General features: G+C 37.1%; 1 protein-coding gene across 2 annotated transcripts in view; it reads left to right on the plus strand.

The window, feature by feature from the left end:
- The first annotated feature begins 6,666 nt into the window (after positions 1-6,666).
- LOC150094045 (uncharacterized) overlaps positions 6,667-16,461 on the plus strand; it is a 1,005,660-nt gene continuing 995,865 nt past the window's right edge. For both annotated transcript variants that reach the window (XM_090412663.1, XM_090412664.1), the window contains exon 1: positions 6,667-6,804. In XM_090412663.1, the coding sequence (XP_090268789.1) occupies positions 6,721-6,804 (84 nt within the window). In that variant the 5' untranslated portion in view covers positions 6,667-6,720. The remainder of the gene's footprint in view (positions 6,805-16,461) is intronic.

The following is a 16,461-nucleotide window of genomic DNA, read 5'->3' on the forward strand; positions in this document are numbered from 1 at the left end:
ATTGTTCGATGCTGTTGGCACACTCTCCCTTAATGAGTCTTTGGACTCCGTGGAGGTGTCAAATAATAATAATAATATACTGTCTCCATAGCACAATCGGAAGAACAACTGTATGTTGTGCTCTTTGATTGGAAAAGGCCGAGTTCAATTCTCGTCGAGAGGAATCTTTATGTGGGTGTTTTTTTTTCAATTGAAGGTGAGTTAGCCAATCTCATATAGAGGTAGCAGGGTTTTTTCTTCCAGCAATTTGGGTGTTTCATCCCACATACAGACAAATCGGCCTTGAAGACGCAAGCAATTTACAGACAAAAATACTAGGGTTGGTGGTGGCCAGTAGACAGCGCTGGTGTAGATGATGATGGTTTTGAATTATCAAATTATCAATAGATATCATTCTTTCATGGCAGTTTGCTATAGTTAGTTGATTAACACTTTGGCATAGTCTGTTTCCGTACGCCAAGCAATTTCACTTCTTCAAGGTCAGTACAGTAATCTCGTTGCCGGCGGTAAGCGTCATACGAGTATACTCGTAGTTGGCTTGTGCAGAGCATATACTGTCTATGAGAATACATAGTTTTGATGCTAGCTTCACAAGGCAAGCATTTTCACTTCTTCAAGGTCAGTACAGTAATCTCGTTGCCAGCAGTAAGCATCATACGAGTATACTCGTAGCTGGCTTGTGTAGCTGGTTTACCAACTACGAGTAAACTTGTAGTTGGCAGTGAACGTGTTAAGTGGTGGAGGCATTGTAGAGTAGGTGCCCTCTCTCAATGAGTCTTTGGACTCCTTGGAGGTGTCATGTAATAATAATAATAATAATAATAATAATAATAATAATAATAATAATAATATATATAGCAGGATTTCCTGACTGTCATCATCAATATGTATGAATACAGAAATGTATACAATATATAGATAACATGAATTAAAAAAAAATAGAAAAAATCCTTAGCCTACCAATTGTATAGATATACTATAGGTTTATTAACAACCTTTCATGGGTGAAAGACATAAAAAAAAATAAAAAAAAACATTTTGCATGGCAGAATAAACTGTATGAGCAGATTGAAGGAATCATATCTAGCTATCTTTTGCTGATTATTTAAAGAACAACAGAAAAATCAACTTTTCAGTACCCTTTTCCACCAGCATGTACATACCTTCACTTGATGGATGATATCTTCATAGTTTGATTGCAGTCAGGGACAGAATTACAACAATTTATGGATAAAATAAAATCCACTTGCTCCTATACCAAGTTTACTATCAAACATAAATCTAACAAAGTGTTTTCTTTCTGGATACTTTAATAATCTGTACCACTACAGGCAGTATTACATTTTCTTTATAGGAAACTTTGCTTCACAGATTCATCCATCTCTCTCTCTTCATGCCATCACCTATCACAGAAGACAGGTATTATCAACACTCTTATATACAAACATCATGCAATCTGTTTTCTTATTCACTTCTGTTGAAAGAATTAAATAAAATAAAAATTACCTTGACTATTAATGGATATAACTAAGCAGCCATCCAGAAAATTATCAATAGATATCATTCCTTAGACTAATCTGATGTAAAAAGAGTTTCCATGTCTTACCTTAAAGGAACATTGAAACAAAAAAAATAGCATGAGTTTTTTGCAAGTATAATCTGTGCATCACCTTTAAAGTAACTTGGAAGCTACCATATTTTCTACAGTCGATCAAGGATAAATTACTAAAATAATAAATTACTAACTCTCTCGTTGCTTAGTGTCTATGGCATGCCCAGTTCATTGCTTTTGTTATTTTGGATAGATGGACCATTCTGCTTAGATTATAATCTGAAAAGTCTGGCCATGCTTACTGTGCCGTTGATGCCAGACAACATTCTTTGGAATCAAACCAAGATTCTTCACTCCAGTAGATTTAAATTTGATCATCTGTTTCTTAAAGCTTTACAACATCATCCAAATCTTAAGTATGAGTGTATTTTGATTGTGTGTGTTTCAAAGTTTTGGGAGGTAATCACAATTAACTGTTCATAATTATTTTATTTATTTCTGTTTGTAGTAATGATTAAGTTTTATAATTATGTATTTGAATGACAAAAGCTAATCATATTCCCTATGAGATTTAATAGTGTATTCTCATAATTAGGTTATGATTGATTATTCATACTATAAAATATAGTGCTTCATGATATTAACAACACCAGCAGACAAAAAAGTGAATTTATTGAAATTTACTAGTATTGCCATATAGACTGTTTTGGACAGACTGGTGATTAGTTAATGTCTATCTTGAGGAACAAAAAAATTACATCTGTATGGCAAGTTGGGACTGGCAGACCATGCTCTGGATACTCCATCACATAGCATTAAATGGAATAAGACATCACTATTACATGCCATGTATTATGTGGCTGCTTACTCATGTCTCTGTAATACCTAAGTAAACAGGAAAATACACTCATACTAGTTCATCACAGTATTAATAACACCAATAGACAAACAAATTAAATTAATTTATTCAAACATGCTAATATTTTACTGGTTTTATAATATTTAATATTTTTATTTTTCATAATATAATAATACTGTACGCCCACAGATGCAAGACCCTTTGACACGTCTGTGCATGTCAGAAGAAGGAGAATCCATTCTGATAATCAATCTGTCTTGTGGGATGAATTGTTTATTATTACATGTCGGAAAATTAACTTTTCTTTTATGAACATTGTAGTTTTTAAAGTGGTAACTATTTTGCTTGTATAACAGTTGGAAAATTTTATGTATAAACAGTGGTGGCTTGTGGCTTGAAATCAAGGGGATGCTGCAACTTTCAAAATATACATACACACTGTAAGTACAGTGTATACGTGTTTGGATAAAATATCAAAATTACGGTAAAATTAAAAAAAAAAATTAAACATGAAAAAATATTGTTTATTATTGATAAAATTATACAGTTTGATATAATTCAAAATTTTATTAAAAAAAAAATATATTCTTCTTGTTTTGTTTCATGAAAAAATATTGTTTATTGATAAAATTATACAGTTTAGTATAATTCAAAATTACTTAAAAATAAAATCCATTCCTTTAATTGTAATTAAAGGAATGGATTTACAATTTTTGGACATTACAATTAAATCCTTTAATTGTAATGTCCAAATGTTTAAAGAGACGGAGTAAACACGATTATCGTGTTTACTACGAACACTCTACTATTGGCTCAAACTGCATATAAACAACAGTGGAACTGTGTGACGGACAATGCCACATTACACTAATAGCTCTCATCTCACTATGACATTCATTTGCTTGTGTGCATAGCAATATGACAATGTTGTAAACACAGTGCTGCTAGCGTCCTTCCCCCTCTTAAGTGCTACAAGATGGATTTTTATTATTTTTTATACAAAATAAGAGAATTGTATAGGATTGTTGATGATAAAATTAAATATTACAAGCAAATATAAATAACTTAATAAATATATTTATATATCGAGAAAAATTGGGGGTGCTGCAGTTCCGCAGTGCCTATGCATGAGCTGCTCCTGCGTATAAAGTATGTGATTTTGCATGTTGGTGACCAATTCATACATCCTTTATTTCTTTCTCCCCTTCATGACTATTCTTGGCAATCTGCCAGACCCAGTTCTATGAATTATGGGTGTACAATACTTACTAATATTTGGCCTCTGTAGGTCTGAGAGACTATTTTTGGAATCAGCATCAGCTATGAAGCACTCCCCCAGTCCAACAAATTCAGCTGTATTAATTTACCAAAGATTTTTGAGACAGTCATTCTATGACCATGTAATTGGACTTCTCCAAATTAACTTTATAGTTATCTTGCCCACAAAAGAGCACCTTGTGATCACATTAGTTTTGTTTCAGCTACGTCTGAGTTGTTTCCATTGCTTTAGTTATTGCTTTGTGCATGTCACAGTTATTATTTGTGCTCCGAAGATGCTGGTTAAAAGAAAACAGCAAAATATTAGCAAGTTTGAATAAATTAATTTAATATTTTCCTATGTTGGTGTTATTAATACTATTAAGCACTAGTATGGGTGTATTTTCTTGTTTACTTAGCTATGACAGAGATTTGAGTAAATAGTTACATGATACATGACCCATGTTTTGGATGTCCACTCAGCCAGTGCCTTCTCTCCTTAATGATATTGTTATAACATAGGATAAAATATAGTGGAATTAAATAAATTATATTTTTATGTATATGTGTCAGCAATATAAAAATGTGTATAGTATATATATATTTCTTTAAAACATCAAGGAGTTATCTCTCAGTACCTGCTAAATTTCTTTCCCCTTCTCATGTGACCATTTCTATCTTTCATTCTACCTTTGCATATAATTACTCAGTTCATGCTCATTTGCATGCATTCCATCTGCATCTTAGTTTGTACTCCCTAGATTTGTAACATCAACTGACTATATATCTTATCTTATTGGCTTCTATTTCACAACAGATGGTCCTGCCTTCCTGTCAGACTAACTCTTGTTGGTTGCCATTCTTTTGTTGTCATAAACGATAACTCATCCTCTATCCTGTAATTTCCTAAATACTAAAATTATTTTCAAAACAGATGGTGTGTCAAGTTTTCTTTGTGTTTTCTGTGTAATAATTTTAATTTCATTTATCCATTTGAAATACTAAATGTTAATTTACATGAAATTTCAAGCTAAGCTCATTAAAATATGCTATTATGTCTGCAGGAAAAGCAAACTCCTTTCCTGCAATGAAAATATCAGATCATAATTCATTTCTACTGAAGTCTTGTAGTTGAATAAAGAATAAGTTCCCATATTCTGTTTCATTCTCTTTCAATAAATGTTTGATTGAAGACGATGCAAACTATTACATCTTATATATTGGAAGTTTTTTAATCACACAAGGAGTGATGAGAGCTTGGTCCACCTTTGTTACAAGTTGCCAAAGGATGTACCACCTTACTTCAGTCCTGAAAATATTTTCACATACAAACTTTGTTTGCTTATACTTGGATAAAGGATTAAATTAAATTTATTATAGTCTAACCAAGTGTAAAATAAACTTCCAACATCTTTCTCTAAATCCAGAGTAATTTAATAATAAGGTGGTACACCCATTGGCAACTCGTATAGGTAAATATGACCTCTCCTTTGCTTCCTTAGTATCTCCATGTTTTGGTCTGCCTCCCACTGACGAGACCTCAATAAAGGTCGAAACCAGTCTGGCTAGTTGCCCTTCCCTTAATGTCTAACAGATAAGCTTAGGTGTTGATGGTTATTCATGACTTATTTTTCACGGTATTAACAACACCACAAAACTTTTATCAACAAAGATGTTTTTATTAACGCTAATATTTCGCCGATTTTCAACTCAGCATCATCAGAGCACAACACACGTGTAAACGCTACAGTGAGTGAGTGAAACAATATAATTGCAAAAGACATAAGATCTCAAGTCCTATTTTTGGCGCCTTCTAACGAAAAAAAAAAAAAAAAAAAAAAACTCCTTCACACAGGAAAACGAATGTGCTATTTAGGAGTCGTTATAGATCTGAAAGATTATTTTTTGAGTCAGCAATGGCTTTGCAGAATTCTTCCAACCTTAACAAATATGGTTGCATTAATTTGCCCAAAATTTGGGAGACGGTTATCCTAAGAAAAACTCCTGGATAACTGCTGTTTTTTTTTTTTTTTTTTCCTGTTAGAGGGCGCCAAACATAGGACTTTAGATCTTTTGTCTTTTGCAATTATATTGTTTCACTCACTCACTATCGCGTTTACATGTGTGTTGTGCTCTGATGATGCTGAGTTGAAAATCAGCAAAATATTAGCGTTAATAAAACATCTTCCCTTAATGCATGGTAGTATATATGTCCACAAGGAGATGTGCTTTGCATTATTGGAGATGCTGAGACAAGGAGTGATAAGAGCTTGGTCCAACTTTGCTACGAGTTGCCAAGGGATGTACCACCTTACCTCAGTCCTGAAGATATTTTCAGGTGCAAAGTTTGTTTGCTTACACTTGGATAAAGGATTAAACTAAAATTATTACATCTTATATAGTTTGTTGTTGAAATAACATTGATCATACCACCCTTAAATGAAAAAATTTTGCAGTGCTATCTCTGAATGATTCAATGAAAAAGCATCTTCATTTCATAGATAACTTGCATATCTTCCTTATGATTTGCCTCCATTAGAACCATACTTGTTTTTTGTCACTGTCTGTTGTTAATCTTTTCAAGTTGTTCTGTTTGTCCCACTCCAGTAAAGGTAATATCAGTTCTACCAGTGTATATCAATAACTGTACAATGTCTGTGATCTCATCCCTTTCATCCATTAAAAGTATAATTAAGTGTCAAACACTTGTTTATAATCCATGTTGCTCAAACAAATGTGTGCACAGTTCTTTAATAGCAGAAACACTTCTGAGAGATAAGACAAACTAGCTTATTACTATTCTTATTTATTTTTTTTTTGTGTGTGTGTATGGGGGTTAAAGTCCTTTAAAAAGCAAGAGCAGTGATCTTATACTAGTCACCGAAAATTGCATATCACCCAAAATTTAAATTTGGATTAGTATTGTATTTTATTGTGAGAGAAATTTCATGTGGGTAATTCTTGTTATATTTTTTCATATGGTTTAGACAGAGGAAGAGGTCATCTTATTTATTCCACTTGTAATTTCAATTATACATTTCCCTTTTAAACAATGTGGATAGGTGACTGGTCAAAAATGAGTAATCAGGTGAAAGAAGCACTTGATTCCGAGTGGAAAGAGCATTTCATGATTAAGGTAATTTTTATTTATTTTAAAGTTTGCAAAAAAAATTTTTTTTTTCAATTTTTTTTTATAATCAGTTAGCATATATTCTAAGACAAATATTTAGTATATGTTTACAACATGACTACATATTGTAAAAAATTATCGTTGTGAACAAAGAGCAGCAGTAAGGAACTATAGAAAAAGCGTAGTGTATTTGTGAAATTATTATACCTGATTCTATTATATAGTTGTATTATAAATAATTTAATTGATTAACCTTTTCAGCCCAATAATTTTTAGCTTAATAAATGTGCAACTTTTATTAAGCTAAAAATTGTACAGGATTAAAAGCTGTTCAGGGGTAAGGAGTCCTATAATTATGGAAACTCTACAGGCCTCATTATACAAGTAAATATAAGTACAATTGCTTTGAATTCAGTTTGACAGATGTAACTGTTAATTAACATCAGAATGTCTTACAGTATTAATTATGATTTACATGAGTAAATTTGGTGTTCTGGAAGAAATTCTCATCCAATCCAGGAGAGAGCTGATATTTTCATAAACTAGGTAAATATTCATTTTTTTTAAAATTCATTTCATTTCATTTTTTTAACCAATCCCATAGAGAAGAGGTTGAACCAAGCACATTGATCTTGTGTAGATAAGAGGTCAACAGGAAAGAAGGAACCTGTTGTTTTTTGGAACAGCTGATGGTTTGTGGTCCTTAGGGAAGACTGTTCCAAAGCTTAAAGGTAACAGAATGAAACAGGACGCTAGTTTAGGAAGAAACAGGAAGTACTGTGTTGATCAGTAGCATTTCTTGGGGATTGGGAGGTGGTGGAGAGGATTTAGAGATGAGTGACCAAGCTGGTGACAGGTCTGTGGAATGTTTCCTATGAGGATAGATTGAAGGTGTGTGGATTGCAGAGGTTAGTTGAGACAGGTGGAAGAGAGGAGATATGATAGAAACTTATTCTATGAGATTGACACAGAGAAATTTTTCAGTACATAGGAAGTAGGGAGAAAACAAGAGGTCACACACTTGGAAGTTGTCTAAGAGTAAGCTAGTAAGGGTGTGCAGAGTGGTAAATGAGTGGAAGCGATTGCCAGAGGTGGTTGTGAGTACCCCCCAACAGTGAATAGGTTTAAGGAGATGTATGATAGGCATTATGTTAAAGAATAAAATGGGTCTCCTGCAATGAGTCTTTTGACTCCATGGGGTATCCATCTAAATAATTTTTTTTTTTTTTTTATGTTGGGTCCACACAGGAGAGGTTGGTTGGTCACCTATGGTAAGTTAGTACCATGTATGGGAAGAGAATTGGAAAATGAGGAACTTGTTCACACAGGCCTTCATTTCCAACGTGAACAAGTTCACATTGGATTTAAAGGTCTGTGCATTGTATTCCTTGGGAAACACATGGAAGGGAAGGCTTTTCCACATTACAGCAGTAACAGTAGGAATGAAGGAGGAGGAAGAGAAACTTGTTCTCTTCCTCCTCCCTAATATGGAGATGACTGTGAAGGGATGTTGGGTGGTAGCTGTGCATGCTTCAATGGAATGCAATGGATACTAGATGCTTGTGTGAGAGTGGTTAGAGTTAGTTGATAAGAAATGAGTCATTAATCAGTCTGACTGCTCTCTTCTGTACAGTGTCGAGTATTCTTAGGGTGCCCTTAGGGGCACCTCTCAGATGTGCATGCAGTATATTCAATGGATGAACAGATTTGCAATTTGTACAGGATTAAAAGCTGTTCAGGGGTAAGGAGTCCTAATTTTTTGGACGCTGGAAGCAATGGTTGTAATGTGTTTATGCCAAGAGAGTTTGATGTCAAGGTAATCTCAAGGAGCGAGATCTCATCTTGTCTAGAGATTTGGGTGTTGTCAGAGGCAAGGATGAGATAATATGATTCTCTTTTGTGGGAAATGAAGCAGAACTGTGTTTTACAGGTGTTGTAATTGACAAGGTTATTTGAGCCCTGTCAAAGAATGGTTTGGAGATCAGAATTTAGTCTTGCAGAGGTTTTACATGTGAGTTGTGGTTTGTTTAGTGCCAAGTTTGTCAAGTGAGAAGGAGGAATGCAATGTACTGTCATCAGCAAAACTGTGTATTGGAGTGGTGGTCAACTGCAGCAGGTCATTGATGTATAGAAGAAACAGGGTGGGTCCACAAGGACAGAACCTTGTGGACCCTAGAATTAGTTGAATAATTAGAAGATAGGGAACCATCAACCATCACTTGTAATGTATGTCCAGTGAGAAAACTGGCAACCCAATTGATTATTGTTGTACTTTTCCTTGTTACTTATTGAGAAGTGTGCGAGTTAATGAGCAGATCCAATGTTCGTTACAGCATTGGCAAAGTCCATACTAGCAGTTTTTTTTTTTTTTTTTTTTTGAGCACTTTCAAGATAGTATTAGTTGACTGTTATGGTTCTCTCCATTACTTTAGAGAAGACTGAAGTGAGAGAAATTGGGTATTAGTTTGATGGTAAGGATCTGTCACCATTCTTAGGAATAGGCTGGACATGGGCTAATATCCAAGGTGTAAGGTACAAGTCAGCAGAGTAAGAGAGCAAAAAGAGGCAACATAGAATAGGAATGAACTCTGAAGCACAAACCTTCAGGACAATTAGAGGAATGCTGTCAAGGCCTAAGGACTTCCTGGTATCTTATTTGGATAGAATTTTTCTGGTCACTTCCTGGTGAAAGGTCTGAGGAGGCGTTGGGTGTTTGGAATGGTTGGAGGAAATTTAACACAGTCATCTATGCAGGCATTTGAGTAAAGTATAATTCTAGGAGATTGGCTTTCTCTATTGATGACAATGCAATAGACCAATCTAGGTGCAGGAGTACTGGGAGCACTGTTGGACAAAATTTGTTGCCAACTGTTTTGTGCTGAGACCAAAATGCATGACTGCCATCTGGGCAAGTTTCCTGACTTCCAAACATGAATCTTTGGAAGTCAGTTTTTCATGCATTGATGATTTTTGTGCAGCATTTTAAGCTTTGGTGTAAGCAATGAGAGAAAGTGAAGTTCTTCATGATAACCAGTTGTGGTATGCTTGGTTCTTCATTTGGTATAGCCTTGGTGTTGCATCTTTTGGAGAACCAAGGCTCACTTAGAGTATGGAAATTTAGCATAGAATGGAGAATATGTACTTCCATTCTGGAGAGGATCACTTCAGGGATGCATTCAGTGCATATGCTTGGGTTGGAAGATTGAAAACATAATCCAGCCATGGGAATAAGGCATAGAGATTTCGGAGGTCATCACATTTGGCATTCTTATAATGCCAAATGACTCTTGGTTGAGTATAGCTGTGTGGGTGTTGCTCAGTGGAGGAAGAGAGAGATAAGCACAAGGTTGTGGTCTGAATTACTTAAGGGAAGTACAGCCTTCACAGTATATTATTATTATCAACAGACTTCCATGGAGTCAAGCGACTCATTGTGAGAAGTCCCACTCTCACATGCACAGTTCATTGTATCTCAACTTAAATGCACTGTCCCTGCACTCGTTACACTCTCAGGCAATTCATTCCAGTTACCCACCACTCTTCATGAAAAAAACTACTTCTCATCCCCTTGCTCATATCCACCTTATACAGCTTCCAGGGATGGTCTCTCATTCTTCCCCTATCTCCAGATACCTCTTACCAACTTATACGTCTCGATCATGTCTTCCCCTCTTTCTTCTATCCACTAAGCTCTGTAATTTGCATTCTCTCAATTGACCCTCATATTCCCCATTCCAAAGACCAGATACCAACTTATTCAATTGTCTCCGGATCCTCTCCAACACTTCTTCATCCTTTTGAAAACCTGGTGACCAAATCTGTGCGCAGTAATCCATATACAGCCTGATCAAAGCTTTGTACAATGGAAAACACATCCTTACTTCTGCATGTCAGTGTTCTCTGCATCATTCCCATAATCCGCTGTGTTGTCCTCACAATTTTAGCAAAATGTCTATGAAATTTCAATTCTCTGTCTACTACAACCCCTAAATCATTCATCTCCTCCACCTTCTCCAAAATGTGCCTACTTATAGTCTGCATCCCATCTTTGCTACCCAATTTTTATTTCCTTACATTTTGTAACATTAAACTGACTTCAGATCCAATCTACATAACTTACAGGAGACCTCCACATAGCCTTTAAAGGAATGTAGAGAACTGACCTAATGTCCAATCCTCACCTTCTCGTAGTGCACCCTGTTAGGTATTTACCTGGATACTGAACGAAGGAGGATGGGCTGGCAATTTGAAATTTAGCCAACCAAATTGTATTCTTTTTGGCTTAAACCAAAATATGAAATGATAGTACAACATGACAGGATTTCATCCTAGCTGGGATGTCACCTGATTAACAAGGGCCTACATTAATCATCGTCTACACTAACGCCATCTACCGTCCACCATCACCACCACTAGTATCTTCAAAGACAACCACAAGCACCCATGCCCATGACGGGATTTGAACCCACAGCCTTTTGGGTGGAGAGCGGATATGCTAACCACTCAGCCAACCAGGCTGATTTAAAAGCCTGTATATTGTATTCCTTGGGAAATACATCAGTGGGAAGACTGTTCCACAGTACAGCAGTAGCAGGGATGAAGGAGGAGGAAAAGAAACTTGTTCTATGGGTTTCAAGGTGTACTGTGAAAGGATGTTGGGCAGTGGCTGTACATGTTCCAATGGGCTTAGTACAGAGTGGGGAATTATTAATGCTGTTTCAGATGAACATTTTCCATGGAAATATTTATAGAATATACAAATTGCAGAGACTAAATGTCTATGTGAAAGTGTGTGTGTGTGTGGGCGGGGAATGAGTTGGTAAGAGATGGATCATTTATCAGTCTAATTGCTCTCCTCTGTATTGACTCAAGCATTTTGAGGGAGCTTTTAGGAGCCCCACTTCAAATGTGAGAATAGTATTCGATACTTGGGTGGATTTGTGATTTGTATAAGGTTAACAGCTGTTTTGAGGAGAAGTAACGTCTTGAGCGAAAGAGAAAGCCTAATTTTTTGAAGCTGAGGATGCAATGGTTGTGATGTGTTTATGCCAGGAGAGGCCTAATGTCAAGATAATTCCAAGAAGAGAAATTTTATTATGTCTGGGAATTTAAGTGTTATCAAAAATAATACTGGGGTAAAATGGTTCTTTTTTTGTGGGAAATAAGACAGAACTGGGTTTTACTAGTGTTGAAGTTGACGAGGTTATCTGAGCCCCCATTGGAGGATGGCTTGGAGGTCTGAATTAAGGGAAGTGTTGGTTGATGTTCTGTGGGCTGAAGTGAGTTGTGTAGGGTAAGGTTTATCAAATGAAAGGGAGGAGTGCAATGTTCTGTCATCTGCAAAACTGTATAATTGGGTTGGAGGTCAACTGAAGTAGGTCAGTGAGAAAACGGAATCTTGTGAGACCCCAGCATTAGTTGGATGGTGGGAGGATAGGGAGCCATCTACCATCACACATAGTGTGCGTCCAGCCAGAAAGCTAGCAATCCATTGCAGAAGTCAGAAGTCCTGAGACAGTCCAAATGATGGAAGTTTGCTTAGTAAGCCTTTGTGCCAGACCCATTCAAAAGCTTTAGAGCAACTACTTGGGATTCGGCAAATTTTTCCAAGGCATATGTCCAGAGATGGGTGATATATGAGAGCAGGTCACCTGTTGATTGGCATCGATGGAATCTGTACTGGTGGTCGCTTAATAGCTGGATACTTTCAAGCTATTAAGGTACCCAGGTAGAGTAGGAGTTGAGAATTGATAGTTTTCCCAATCAGTTTAGATAGGATTCACGGTAGTTAGATGGCAGCGATTTGTCACCCTTTTTAGGAATGGTTGAATATAGGCCAATTTCCAGGCTTTGGGATATATACCGGTGGAGTAAGAGAGTACGTACAGACAGCATAGGATTGGAGTCAGTTCTGGTGCACAGACCTTCAGGACAATTGGAGGAATGCCATCAGGGCCAGGAGCTTTTTTGTGTCTAATTTTGACAACAGGTTTATGATCTCTTTCTGGCAAAAGGATACAGGGGCATTGTATTGGGCAATTGGAATGACTGGGCATTTGCCATTGTCAGTTATGTGTGCATTGGAGGCGAAGTGTGAAGCCAGGAGATTAGCTTTTTCTGTGGGTGATGTTGCAATTGAGCCATCTGGGTATGATAGGGGTGGGAGTAGTGTAGGGAAAAAGTTGTGACCAATTGCTTTGGCAAGAGACCAAAAGGCATGGCTGCTGCTAGGACAGGCTGCAAGTTTCCTGCTTTTTGCCCGTTCAAATTCTGTTCTGGAATCATTGATAATTTTTTTGCATCTGTTTCGTGCTTCAGTAGGCACTGAAGGAGGATGGGGTTCTTAATTTGTGGTATGCCTGATTTTTCATTTGTACAGCCTTGCACATCTTTTGGAGAACCAGAGTTTGGATAGGGGACGACAGTTCAGTGAAGTTTGTGGAATATATGTTTTCATGCTAGTGAGGATTACTTTAGTGATACGTTCGGTGCATATGTTTGGATTGGAAGCTGCAAACAATAGTCCAGCCATGGATACGAAGCATAATAGTCTCGGGGGCTGTCCCATTTGGCACTGTTATAATGCCAAACTACTCTTGTGTGGGTGTGACTGTGTAAGCGTTGTTGCATGGGGCAGGAGATGAGCACTAGGTTGTGGTCAGAATTACCCAGGAGGGGGGGGGGCTCACTACATTCACTGTATATTTGGAAGGGTCATTGGTAAGGAAGAGATCTAGGGTATTTGGTGAGTGATTTGGGTTATCTGGTATTCTGGTCGGTTTGTGAACAATTTGTGTAAGGTTGTTGGTGATGGCAAATGTTTCAGCATCTCTGCCTGCAGGATCTGTACAACTGGAAGAGGAAAGCCAGTTGGTGTTATGGACATTAAAATCACCTAGGAGGAGGATTTCACTATTAGGAGAGTGGGACCAGAGAAAATCAAATTTTAAGAAGAAGAAATCAAAGATCTCAGAGTGGTTGGTGGTATTAGGAGAGCAATAGAGACAGCAGATGAATTTGACTGAGTGGGGAAGGGATATTTTTAACTAAAGAAGGTCAAAGTTGGGCGATTCTAGGTTAGGTGCTCTCTGGCAGGGTGTGTTAGAGTAGATATATGTGCAGACACCCTTGGGCCGAAAGGAGAGATTTGAGTTTCTGTTAAGAAGGGTAAGTGGGGTTTGGTTGACTGCAGATGATAGTGGACACTATTAAGGTTGGAGTTGAGACCACGGATGTTTGTGTAGTGGATATGCAAGGTTCTGTGAGGCATGGCTTTGACAGCAAGGGTCTTGCATGCTTCCTGAGTAGTGCCTGCATGCTGGTCTTCTTGGTGGCTACTAGTGGCATCACTTGGTTTTTGCACTAGTTTGGTTTGTTTGTAGCCTGTGGTCCAGCTGTTGTCTCCATTTTGGCGTTTTTCTTCTAGCTGTCTTCAGAGTTGGCATTTTGTTACCTTTGTGCAGAGGTAAAATCAGGTCGAGCACATACATGCGATTGTGGGCAACTGTCCTTTTGCTTGCTATTTATTGCCGTTATTAATTTGGATCTGTTTGTCGGTGTATCACAGTTCCGAAACAACGGCAATTCACGAAATTGCATTCACCTGCTAGTTTGCTGACATCTTCTTTTAATGATTTATCATTTTGCTCCGGAAAGTTCAGAATAACGGCGATGAGTCTCCTGTTTTGCCTCGAGTGATGCATGTACCATTGATGCGATTAGATCGCGGAGTTCATTAGCGGGTACAGATGCACTTGTGATCAGCTGCTGGTTGTCGAGTATCTCGACAACCAGCAGCTGATTGTCGAGTATCTCGAGCTTATTTTCCAACTTTCGAATTTTGGAAGAGAAAGTATCAATCGTATTATTAAGGTGTTGCTTGAGATTTCCAACTTGTTTGCCTAGGTTCAGCAGCTGTTTAACAGAAAGAAGGCACATCGAACAGAAGAAAAGGTGGTTCAGTTCGTTAAAAAGCTTGTGCGCCGATTCATCTATTTTCATGCAGGAAGTATGTGGCCAGTTGCAACAGAAATTGCACAGTATACCTTTTTTTTCTTTCAGTAACTTTGGATTTGCAGCTGCGGCACTTAGTATTTCCTTCAGTTTGTTGGCTATCGGCTGCACAATCTTTCATTGCTGGCCTTTGTTGCCGCTATCTTTACTTTGCACAGTAGGCATAGCGGGCGCTTTCACGTGGCTGTTTTTTAATTGTAAAAATAACTGACATGAAGGACTATTGGTTTTCCGTTTAACCAGTAAACGGAAAACCTCTGTTGGTTTTCCGTTTACTGGTTATTTTGCACAAAAAATACTTGCAATTACGATAAAATTTCGGAACACAAGTTTAACAAAACTTATTCACAGGCACAGCCTATCGGACCTCATCGGATTGTACATGAAGGTGATATACATATCCCACAGGAAGAATTAAATATACCTTATATGGGAAAAGGTAAATGGATGCCAGTTTAATGTGACCAAGTGTAAGGTAGTGCACTTTGGGAAGAGATCACAAGCTCTATACTATATTGATGGAACTGAACTGCAGGAAACTGATGAGGGCAGGGACTTGAAGTTTAGAGGGCATGTTGTGAAGATAACCAAAACAGCACATAAGATTACATGGTTCTTGAAAAATACACTAACATGTAGGGGTAGAGAATTTATTTTGCTCCTATATAAGCCTTTAATAAAGCCACATTTGGACTGCTGTGCACAGATCTGTTCTTCTGATTCTGTGGTAAAGAAGTGAAGAGTATGCAGAGGCAAGTGACAAAGATTGTGGCAGGTTATGGAATGCTTCCTAATGAGAATAGACTGATGGTTTGTGGGATTCAACAATTATCTGATAGGTGAAAAAGAGGAAACGTGATAGAAGCATATAAGTTATTCAAGGGGTGTTATAGGATTGACACTGAAGACTTTGTTCAGCACATGGCAAGAAGGGAGAGAACAAAGGCCACCAGTGAAAATTGTGTAAGAGTCTGGTTAGCAATGGTGTTAGGACTAGCTTTTTTGCTTGAAGGGTAGTGAATGGGTGGAACAGGGTGCAAGAGGTAGTGTGAGAGCTTCATCAATGGATGAGTTTAAGAGAGGTATGATAGGTATTATATGACTAATGGCTTGTTTGTGAATAATGGACCATGGAGATACCTGTATAGTAATAATACTAGTAATTACTTTGAAAGACTGTTAAACAAAACAAGCAGTGACAGAATAGTATTAAAATTTTTCAAGAGGAATGCAAATAGGAGGATATCAAGATTTCAGGTACAAAAACCATAAAAACTTGAAATGTGGAAATTCAGCTGAAGTGGATGATATTTGAACATAAATACTTAAATATGAAGGTATAAAAGTTTTTCAGTGGCTAGCTACACTGCATAATTCAAGGGACTGGTTAGAAGGCTGAATTCCAGATGATTAAGTAGAGCTGTTCACATGAATCAATCCACCTAGATCTTGGTCTACCTCTGAGTCTCTTTCTGCCATATTGGCATAAAACACCTGTTTTACCACCTTAGGTTCGCTCTGCTGACACATTCTTGAATGCTAATAACGTCAGGTTTCTTTCTAATATCTTCATTTTTACGAGGATATGCTGAAAAGTTGTGATGAAGGAATTGAAGTAGAACCGTGTAGCTTATACATTATTGTACATAT

This window comes from Typopeltis vanoorti, chromosome 23 (genome assembly GCF_054136105.1).
Source record: "Typopeltis vanoorti isolate ZY-2024b chromosome 23, IOZ_Tvanoo_1.0, whole genome shotgun sequence".
Classification (NCBI taxonomy): domain Eukaryota; kingdom Metazoa; phylum Arthropoda; class Arachnida; order Uropygi; family Thelyphonidae; genus Typopeltis; species Typopeltis vanoorti.